Genomic DNA, 11,754 nt, shown 5'->3' on the forward strand with positions numbered 1-11,754 from the left:
GGAAGACCAAGAATTGACCGTTCTCAGGTAACCACACCCAGGCAAGACCGTCAGACCCCCCCCTTTCAGCACCTCATGCAATTCATAACTTGCTGTAAAAACTGCTGCTAAACAAGGACATCAGTGTTTTACGAACAAATCTTGTTTTGTTTTTTTTTTGATAATCCATCGTTTGATGTTGAACCACATTAGGATACCTAAAGGTTCTAGATATATAAGGATGCTTGTAAATTTATTTAACAGACTACCTCAATCAGTGTATAAAATTAGCTCTAAATGAAATATACAACTATAAAACATATATTCAAATGTAAGCCATGCTTTATTGAGATAAATACTGGACAGATCAAAGTATGATGTAGAAAACCAGCAAAAACTGGAATAAATACTACGGAGTCTAAACATAACCGATAAGGAATAGGAAAATACCCAGAAAAGTGTCCAAATAAAATAGATAGCGGAACAAAAACCACTAAACATAACAAACAAAGCACATATGCAGGCAGCACTTGGTGATCATAAAAATATATACAAATAAAACTCGCCCTCATTATAAACAGCGAGTGATAATTCCTATAATTAACGTCAGTGTCTTGACAATTATATATAAATCAGATATTAATATGGCGCTATCCAAACTCTCAAGATGACTGCTGATTGGCTGACAGTGGTAAAATCGGCGATCTGATTGGTTACTACTCCTCCACCACGATTTCTTCAACTTTCAGCAAGAACTCTACAATCTCCTCATCATTTTCCTCATCCTCCAGTGTGTCCGTGTCCACACCTGTCATCATGTAAGCAATTATTAACAATAGTTAATGTATTAAATTTTCTTTCGATTACATTTATTTTTCATTTTTAAATGCTTTCTCCAGTCTCTAAAAAAAATTTACATCGATTCTAATCATTCTTATTCTGGAATATTTGACATTTAATTGTTGGTAAAATTGAAATCATTACTATTTATTTGGGGTGGTGGAGGTGTTAGGATTAAATGAACTAGTTTATTACTAACCTCCTCTTAGCTCCAGTCTCCTGTATTTCATCCTCTCCCATTCCGCCACACATTGTTCTCGGAAATGCTTATAATCACTCATTAATTCGCTTCTCTTCTCAAGAATTTCCTAGAAAACATTTTAAACACAATTAAAAGTTATAATCAAACTTTTTTTAATAGTACAAGAATATAGCGAATTTATGGCATGCAAAGAAACAGTCTGGGAAATACTTATTTGGAGAAGTGGGAACTTACAGTAGAAACATTGGACTGTCTCAATCTGTCCATGGCTTCAAACTGCTCCGTGTACTTCTTCATATTCTTCTTAATGGCCTTTAAAGGAAAACAATTGTGTAAGTGTCAAAGTTAAAGCTTACTCTAATCTGTTCAACAGAAAAGTTTAAGAGTTATAGCTTACTGGAATCTGCTCAACAGAGAGCTATCAAGTTCAAATGTAATGGAATCTGTGCACCAGCTAATTTTACATCAGTTATAACTTACTCTGATCTGTTCAACAGACAGTAGGCTGGGAGGGCGTGGTCGCCATAGTAACTGACAGAACCTCTCCAGCTGGATCTTCTGCAGCAGACGTCCTTGGAAAGACCAGATCCAGTAGGCATTGTCCACCTATAAAGAGAAAAATTTTAGTTATTTGAAAAGAAAGTTACTAGACATGACTTCCAACATGTCATTTTTATCATGTGAATTTCACCTTTCCCCCTTTCTCTGATATTAACTTACTTTGTGTCCCCACCAGCTGACAGCAGACACCACATATCTCCCTGTGGGATCCCACTCCACATCCGTCGCCATAAAATGTTCGGTCTGAGCCATCACGGTGACGTCAGATGCATCCACAAACTCCAATACCCCATTCATACTGCAAACAACATGACAGGGCATTAGATTATCAATTTTCTTTGGAGCATTCTAATAATATAAGTTGCTTTAATGGTTATATTTACATTACAAATTTATTTTTTCAAACTTACTTGCGCAATCCTGCTAGAACAATAAATTGACCTGTTGGACTCCAGAACAGGTGGTTTGCTTGCCTTCTTTCCAAAGTTTCTGCAAAAAATAGTTGCAGTATAATGTCTTGTAAAGTGATAAACATAACAAGCGATGTTTGTAAAACACTTATGCCCTCCTCTCCCCACAAATTAGAATTTTTCCAAGTCCAAAGGGGCATAACTCTGACACAAATGGTGCAATTGTACCCAAAACAGAACTTGATCAAGATATTTATCTGATAAATCTGTATATCAAACTTCATCTCAGTATGTGCAACCTCTGGGAAGAAAATGAACGGAAACTGCAAATAATTAGAATTTTTCTAAGTCTAAGGGACAAAACTCTAAGAAAAATGATGCGATCGTACCCAGAACAGAACTTGACCTACATATACCTCTGATAAATCTGTACGCTAGATTTCATTTCAGTATGTGAACGGTTGCAAAGAAAATGAACCGAAATTGCAAATAATTGAAATTTTTCTAAGTCCAAGGGGCATAACTCTGTCAAAAATGGTGCGATTGTACCCAAAAAGGAACTTGGCCTAGATATTCATGTGTTATATCTGTATACCAAATTTCATTTCAGTATGTGCATCGGTTGTGAAGAAAATGAACGGAAACTAGTGGACTGACAGACCGACAGACAGCAGCAAAGCAATATGCCCTCCCTTCTTCGATGGGGGGCATAAAAATGGTGCAATCGTACCCAAAACAAAACTTGACCTAGATATTCATCTGATATATCTGTATACCAAATTTCATTTCAGTTTGTGCAACGGTTGCGAAGAAAATGAACAGAAACTGCAAATAATTGGAATTTTTTTAAGTCCAAGGGGCATAACTCTGTCAAAAATGGTGCGATCGTACCCTTAACAGAACTTGACCTAAGTATTCATCTGATATATTTGTATACTAAACTTCATTTCAGTATGTGCAACGGTTGTGAAGGAAATGAACGGAAACTAAGTGGACTGACCAACAGACAGCAGCAAAGCCATATGCCCTCCCTTCTTCGAAGGGGGGGCATAAAAAGTGGCATAAATTTCTGAAGGAATGGCAAAAAGGTTGGGTTAAAAAATCAAAGATCATTGACAATTTCTTAACATTTTAGAAAATTGAAATTTGCATTACTTGCAACCAAAAAATACAGTATATGTGGAAATTTTAGTGAGACGCAAATTTAGCGATTTTACCTTAAAAGTTGGTAATTTATTTTTAGCGAGATGTATTTTTAGCGATTTTTAAAAAGCTCACTAAAGAATCTATTACAAATAAACCGATATTAATAATTAGCGATATTAATATTTAGCGATCTTGGCACCCTCGCTAATAATGCCAAAATTAAGTCCTCATTAAAAATTCTACTTATACGGTATACCATTCCAAATTACTAATCTTCTAGTTTGCATTTTTATAAGTATAAAGTATACTTAAAAGAGCATGTAAATGTAAATTCTAATATGATCAGATCAGATGTTTCAACTTACTGATTATTTCTACTTTTCCTGGCCTTATCTGGTAGAAGGAAACAGAAATCCTTGGAGATTCACCATGAATAAATGCAAAACGACTTCCTACGGGCTCCCAAGCAAAGGCAATCACATTTTCTGCCAAAGAGATTATCAAAGTGGGTTATAATCAGACTTAATATCAAATGAAGAGTTCAAAGATCAAAATCACCATGCTTTATACTTCCGTAGTTGGGGGGAATATAATACGCACTTTTTTCCTAAAATAAATTTCTGTGAGAAAGGGATGCGTATTTTACATCACAATGGGATTTTGGTAAGTTTTTCTTTCAGGTGAAACGACTATCATACGTACATACCGTAGTATTACCAAGAGACTTATGCAACTTCTTTTGTTTATCGTCATATTTTAAACTTTGGAAAGTTATTGTTGGGAGGTATGTTTGTTAGAAATAACACTTTCATAATATTTTGATACTAAAATGACATGAAAAAGCAAGTTAAAATTAATTTGAGCTCCATGTTTATCGTCTCCGTGTAGGCCGCCATTACCGATGCTATTTTAAGACGTTAACACATTCCTTTGTCACGTGCTTCCGTAATCATAGTACATATGCACCTTATTTGTCTGACAAAGTAATAAGTCATTTTTTTTTATGAAATACAACAAAATAAAAATTTTATTTTAGTTTTTAAATAACTCGGTGAAAATTCACTGCAACACAAACACCCTTCTATACGTCCCATTGAAAGGAAGCCAATGTCGTGACACACGTGCGCTGGTCACTTGATAATTACCTCTCAACACCCCTCCAGGCAATTAATTGTCTACCGACGCCAAAGTAATGTTTTTACAGTTATAGCAATGATTATTTTCACTGTCCTTTTAATTGCTTTGATTATTTTCTTTCTTAAAAAGCGAGGGTCGGTTTGTAACCTTTCGTATGTGTGAGCGTGTGTTGTTTACGACACATTAAACAATTAAACACTTGTTAAATGTAATTTTACCTTATCTTATACTTATCGAACCCTTTTTTAAGTGATTGAGAGTTGACAGATAAAATATGAATTATGCTAAAACTTCAGTGTTATCATTTATTCATGCTCTGTAGAAAATAAGATTTCTGCGGAGATTCAGAAGAGGAAAATCATAGTCTTCTTAATTAAATAAATACTTTGATGTTTCAATTTCGTTTTTCCATGATGACCTAGAACCAAAATTTAATATGAACTGTTAAAACTTGCAACAATATCTCATGCTTTGTTGAAATAAAATTATTTCACCAAAGAATTATATGGCGACGTATTATTTCAAAATCACCGTATGCTTAAAAAATAAATTCTCTTAACACTTTTACGCAACATTATCTTGTGCTTTGTTGAAGTTAATGAATAAATAATTTTCTTCATATTGCCGCGATATGGAAATTGCAGATTAAGAAAAAATTATAAAATTTTTTTTTTTGACACTTTAATCTTCGCGCCGATTTTCGTTACAAATTACCGCGATTTTCTAAGTTCAGAACATCGTTTGGTAAAATTTTCTGTTGCGTATAATACATCTGAACTGCGTTTTTTTTCCCAGTTCCAGACGCAAAAAGGGGGGTGCGTATTTTACATCAATGCGTATTATATTCGGCCAAATACGGTATTCTTACCTTTGACTTCCACTTTATCTACTGGAATCTGTTTTTCTCGGATTCTAAACAGCTCAAAATTATAGTACAATCCCTGCAATTATTAATCACATCGTAAGAATACATTACATTGTCAGAATCATCATAAGAATACATTACTGTACACCAACTTTTATTCGCAAGCAAGAAAAATCTGCGAGTTTTATCCTTTCACTCACGAATATTTCTTGTCGTGAACCAATTATTCATTTGTGTAAAATGTTGGCTTGTTCACGAAAATTAATAGTGGCAGATGGATTCCAAACTTTAGAATTATGAATAAAAGATGTCACAAATAATAGCTGGTTTACAGCACTGTGTAAAAATTAGGAAATTTGTTGACCTTTTACAAAAAATTCCTTTTTTGTTCTGTTGCTTTATTATCTGAACTGTTTCAAAGATACTCACACTGTACTTGAACTGGTCTTTCTCCTCAATCTTCTTGGCCTTGGAGTAACGGTCGACCTTGACACACAGGTAATCCCCATTCTTCTGCCAGTGCATCTTACAGTCAGCCACGTTAAACAGGTTCTTGATACAGAGCTCCTGACGACTTGGCATCTGGATCAGGGTGACTCTGGCTGGCACGTTCTGCTGCTCTGGAACCCAGTAGGCGATTATATTGTCAGAAGGGGACCAGGTAAAATCTCTGAAAAAATATAGAAAATTGTCAGGCTTGTTTCAGAAAACATTAATTTCTTTACAAAAATGTAAATTGGACCAGTATTTACAATGTATCATCATACTATCATGACTCTTATTAATGGACTTTTACCAGAAGCACTGACTTTCACAGTTGACGGTTTACTTGACATTTAAACCTGTATCATGTAAGGAGGTATGGAATTGATAATAGATAAGAACACCTTTCTAGTGGTCATAGGTAGTGCCTGTAAGGGGCACTAACATGTGAAGACCGGGAGTTGAGGGTAGGGTGGTTGACGTTTTCTTTAAGGACAACCAATTTACGCTTTGAAATACCCCATTACTTTTGTCTTGTTTTGGAAAAAATACTTAAAATTTGATAATTTCATCGAGATTGAGTAGCACGCAGTGTAAGGTGTACATCTACAATAGTTGGATCTCTACAGTAAAATACATTGAACTGATAAGCGATCTGCTCCTTATATACGGGTTGTAGGGAGAGCGTTGAACAACTGGAAATATGGCGTACTATGCCTATTTACGAGTAGTGTTCAGCTTTAAGGATGTTTTATCTTACCTTAGTCCAGTTATTTTCAAACTCTTCTTTTCTAGCAATCCCATCGACTGAAAAATACATGGAATACATTAACTCATTTCAAGATTCTAACTTCAAAGACTGTTCTGTTTCAAATGCGTTAAGTATCTGTCTGAATTAGGTAGTATAAATGAACTTACAGGTGTTTCATAAACACTGAGTGTATCTGGAGTAATTCTTCCAAAGTAGGTACCATCATGATTCCACCTGAGTGAATCAACAAATTATTGCTATAAAGTCATCTCATTTATAAAATACTCTTCAAGTAATATTTCTTCACTTTTTTAAACATTTAAAAGCCTGTATTTATTCAGTAATGCCAGTATGTATAGTTTATTTGGTAATTTATGGCAAATAAATGACTGAAAAGCTGATAGCTGACAAGTATACTGACTTGAGTATTGGCCAGGTGGACTGTGTCTCGCAATGAAATCCTCTCTCTTCATGCCCGTCCTGATGTCCCAGATGATGATCTGCTGCTGGTCCTCCTGACTGGACAGAATCGGGCTGAAGGTCACCATGTAGCGCTCACACGGGGAGAAATCAATCAGCTGAACCCCGGGGTGGCTGAACCTCATGATCTGTTCAAACTTCTCCCCTCCCCACAGGGCTATACCCTTAGCATGAAATGTGGCCAGGTAGGTACCTTGTGGTGACCAGCGAATGTAGGTCTCTGTCCATCTCTACAAAATAATTACACTTTGAATTATTCAAAAGGTTCCCAAGTGAATAGAATGAAATATTGTACCCAATGACTGATATATTGTCATTTTAAGTTCTTAAGTGGTTCCTTAGTTTTAAAGATACTAGAATATATGAGTGAATTAGAGTAGAAGAAACATATTTTTTAATATCTCTAAGCATAATTTTTATAATAAGTTTAATTAACAAATTTTAACAATCAACCCAGCTTTAATTAAAATGAAAAAACATACTGCTCTTTCTTCCACCAGCACAGGTTCCCTGGTAGTGTTTCTAAATATAGCTGTTCTCTCTCCTCCATCATAAATAACACTGAACTGATCAAAGCAATCAGGATCTTGAAGGAAGTAACGTAAGTTACCCTATAAATAAATACAAGAGATTAACCCTTGTCCTGCCAGGGATTCTATAGATAACAGCATCTCTGAGTGCCGAGCTGATAAGGAGCTCCAGCCGCTGACTGTGCCAGTAGGGCTGAAACGATACGCCCCCTCCACGATACGATACGTATTGCAATACTTGTGTCACAATTCAATTTTTTCAATACGATACAATTTAAGAACGAAACTACTCATAAGGTAAAAGAAAACGTATTCAGATTTAAAAAAACAAGGAGTAAAAGGTGGTGATACAATAGAAATATACTACCAGGGGTATGCAATCTAAAAATTCAAGTACTAGCCCACAGGCTAGTGGCAGCAATAAAGTTACTAGCCCCAAGTAAAAAGTTATTAGCCCAAATATAGGGACAAAAATTAAAATAAAACAAATGTTAAAAAAAAATTAATCATTGAAAAAGTCAGGGTACTAAGGTCAATCTTTTAAATATTAAAATTTTATTCTCACTATTAAAATCAAATCATATAAAATTAATGATTATGACAGAAAATAAAAATGAATTAAAAAAAAATATCTGAAGATCTTTCCTTTTCTGATTATTTTGCACTAGCTCATTTAGAATGAAAATAAATTCATTTTGTTTTCATATTAAATCCTTAAATACACTAGAAATATATTTCATGTGAATCACACTGATCTTTCAGTTGATTGAGTGATCGTAAATAATTTTAATGAGATATCTGCATGTCTTTACAATAAACGAAGGAAATTCGGATTGGGAAAAAAACAATCGTTTTTGGAAGTAAATAAGTCAGGAAGTACTGCAAAATGGAGAAAATTATGGAGATTTATTGACAGTAGGAGCATGCTGCCTGGAAAATATTCACTGGTTGGGAATTTGATAGCAAAAAATGAGTAAAATACTGGTTGTACTTTATGTATTACATGCGTAGTTATAATTTTTACTAGCCCGAATTTACTAATTTGTTAATTGCACATCTCTGATACTTGTGGTTCTGTTGATTAAGAACACTTTATTCGTATAAATAATAGCAGAGGCAGCCTACTCTGAAACTTGACCGTCCCAATTTTCTCCCTCGTCAGCTCGTGTGTGTCAAACTGTTAAAATAAGGTCGAACCCGATCTATTTCAAAGAGTTAACCAAACCCGATTATAAAAAAACGTATCGAACCGAAAATCGAGATGGTGAATCGAAAATTGAACCGAGCACTTATATCGAACAATATCGATATTTCGGTGAATCGTTTCAGCCCTATGTGCCAGGCTGTTTTATAAATTTCTCTCAAATTGCATATGCTGTAGATTATCTTAATTATCACTATTTTATAACCGACTTTCCTGATAACAATCTACACAACTTTTTTTCAGAAAAAACAAAAGAAGAGAATTGTGAAGAAATTTTTTTAATATTTCAACTCAGTAAAAAACTACAAAAGCTTTAAACTAAAATTTTACATTTAAAATATTTAAAATGAGAAATTATTGGTATTTTAATGTCATTATTTATTTCAAATTAGCTTTTTACAACTACTATATTGTAAGAGTCCTTTATGTTACTACTGGCTATATTTTCAGATTTTTAAACATAAAATTATGACTGCTACAAGTCCTTTTTTGACACCTGTTTAATGGACATGGAAATCCGATTTTGTGGCTCCGTTTCTTTCTTGTGAAATATTGAATATATCTGCCGTAAAGTTTTTTTTTTTTAACCAAAACGTCTTCAAAACACGTACTAGAAATAATAAACTTTAATTGTCAATCAGTGTGGCATCATTTGACACAGTTGTATCGATTTTTTTCACCTTTGAAACTGGTGACGCGCATCAATGTTTTTAGATCCACGCGTCCTCGAAAAAGTTATTGCTCCCACGTAATATTCATGTCCATGGAATCAAATCATTAGAATTCTTCATCGGAAGCTCAATTTAGATATATTTTACCAAATAAAACATTTATATCTGCCTGCTATTACTGTAAAAGCTTATTTCAATCGAGCATCTTCTCCGCGACCTCCATCTTGTTTTCAAACTTTCCCTAAAGCACGCGATCAACAAGTTTCATTTTCTAAGAATACATAAAGGAATTTCCCATCAAGAGCCAATCATATCATTAAACTACTGGAAAATCTATCTATTTTTAGTAAACAACATTGAAATGAATGGATTCCCTTTATTTCATTGGTTAAAATACGAAAGAAAAAGTCATGTGTGCAAAGTCGATATACTGACGACCGGCACAGAATGGAAAACATGGCGGCTCTCACTTTATCGACGATCGGCACTGTGATGGTGTTATCTGGGTCGTCGATAAAGCGACGACCTGCAGGACTAGGGTTAAGACAGGGTACAAATGAAAGATATACACTTTCCTGACACTTTACTCTATATAATTCCCTGATTCCAATCAAAATCAACAAAAATTCTGAAACACAGCTTAAACTTTTTTTTTCTTCTAAAATTCACAACAGACTTACAACATCATGATAAGCTTTGGCTTTTGGTGCCTCCCATTGTTCAGGAATCTTCTCAAACCTGAAGGAATTCAAAAAATAACATTAGCCAACTGGCACCATAAAGTATCTTTAATGATGCTAGATGGTCAACAAAAATTATCTCTCAAAGAATCATTATAATGGTACAGAAATATTTCTCTTACTTGTCAAAGTCAGAGAAGAGGTTGACTTGCAGGGTATGCTGTTTGTCTAGCTTGTACCCATTTGCCATCTTCACAGCTTCCATGGCATGATTGGGTGAACTATACTCCAGAAATACAAACCTGTAAACAAGTATTTTAGTATGAAAGTTCTGCAAGTTGTGTTAAATATGCTTTCAATTTTCTGCTCCTTAAAGAAACTTTTTTTTTAATTATAAGGATTTTATTAGTATTCAGAATAACAATTTCATATCCAAACATTCTGTATAAAATTCTTTTAAAATCAAGATATTGTCCATCTCTCAATATTTTTTAAAAACTATTTAGTGAATTCACAAAATATTTTTTTTTTTACAAGTTTGGATAAATCAGGTTTCAAAAGCAAACATAAAAAAGATACCCTTTTGTTTTATCACCAGCAGATGGAAAGAATTCTCTGGTGATTTTGCCAAATTTTTCAAAGATCTTTCTGATGACATTTTTGAGTTTTTCCTGCCTGTCTGGTCCAACTTGAGGAACATTATCCACCACAATAATGTTGTCAATGCCATCCGATTCTTTAGGTTTGGTCTTCAGTAGGTCTCCTAGCAACTCTGATAATAAAAACATGATATTGTAGGTATCATTCAAAGCCTAGTTTTGTAGTTATATGTTACAATCAACAAAGATGATATCAGACTTAATCCAGTATACCCCTTTTTACTGGAATCAAAATTCATCTGAAGTAAAATGGGTTTACAAATTTCCATAACAAAAGCTAAAAAAAAAATGAGAGTCAAGAAAAATGTACTATAATGTGTTAGAGAACATATCACCACTGTAACTTTCTTACAGCTCAGAAAAAATAGAACTAGGATGACAAGATTCTACTTTCTTTGGTGTATTTGAGGCAGTTTTACTTATTAAAAGATAAGTTTTTAAAAATTCATTTGGGCTTTAATTTCAGGTTTCCCCTAAGGTGATGACTAATCTCAGTGAGATTAGAGTGCTTCAAATACTTAGTTCTACTATCATTTGGCATAAAAAGAAACAAAATGTCAAAATGATGATCTTGAATCCTTGACTGGAGCTCTTGGAAGTTGGAAGTTTACACAAATATGTTGAAATTATGAAAAATAACAACTTGATTTTGGGTTGCCTTTAAAAATAAAGGTAGGAAATGAAATTATGATGAAAGGGAGTTAAAAGGATGTCCAAAAGGGTAAGTTGAATCTGACAGACTGAGAGAATTTAATTCAAGCCATCTTGATTGTAACAAATGGTCAAAGTTCAGGCAGTTTGTGAATCACTCTGAGTGGCACTAGCCTGACCTTTGAAAAAGACAAAGTCAAATTTTTTTCTTCAAATTTGTCTAAACAAGTCTAACCGAGATTTCCCCAAATAGGAGCTGACAAATATATATTTTAGGCACTTGTTCAAGGGCAAGTGCATGGTCAAAATTCAATTGCCCTACCAGAATATTTGCTTGCCCCACCATATACTATAACCATATTTATATTTTTTATATTAAAAAAAGACAAATAATGAGTAGATCAAGCAAATCCTTGTGACAAGTTTTAAATTCAAGACTTGCATATGGATTTTCCAAGTCAATTGCCCACAGACAAGTGGTTGATCAAGTTTCACTTTTTCCCCC

The 11,754-nt window shown here is 34.1% G+C and overlaps 1 protein-coding gene across 1 annotated transcript; it reads right to left on the bottom strand.

Annotated features, from left to right (window-relative positions):
- Positions 1–303: 303 nt before the first annotated feature.
- On the bottom strand, positions 304–10,649 carry LOC134279393 (eukaryotic translation initiation factor 3 subunit B-like). The gene is given in 17 exon segments (XM_062761789.1): positions 304–787; positions 1,019–1,127; positions 1,256–1,333; positions 1,502–1,627; positions 1,742–1,880; positions 1,993–2,071; positions 3,504–3,623; positions 5,144–5,216; positions 5,570–5,810; positions 6,384–6,430; positions 6,542–6,608; positions 6,796–6,856; positions 6,859–7,084; positions 7,337–7,465; positions 9,940–9,997; positions 10,122–10,241; positions 10,519–10,649. Coding segments are annotated over 16 exon segments (1,728 nt in total). The 5' UTR covers positions 10,205–10,241; positions 10,519–10,649; the 3' UTR covers positions 304–695.
- Between the last annotated feature and the right edge of the window lie 1,105 nt (positions 10,650–11,754).

This window comes from Saccostrea cucullata, unplaced genomic scaffold (assembly GCF_032062105.1).
Source record: "Saccostrea cucullata isolate Sc308-1 unplaced genomic scaffold, CSIRO_AGI_Scuc_v1 ctg6190, whole genome shotgun sequence".
NCBI lineage: Eukaryota > Metazoa > Mollusca > Bivalvia > Ostreida > Ostreidae > Saccostrea > Saccostrea cuccullata.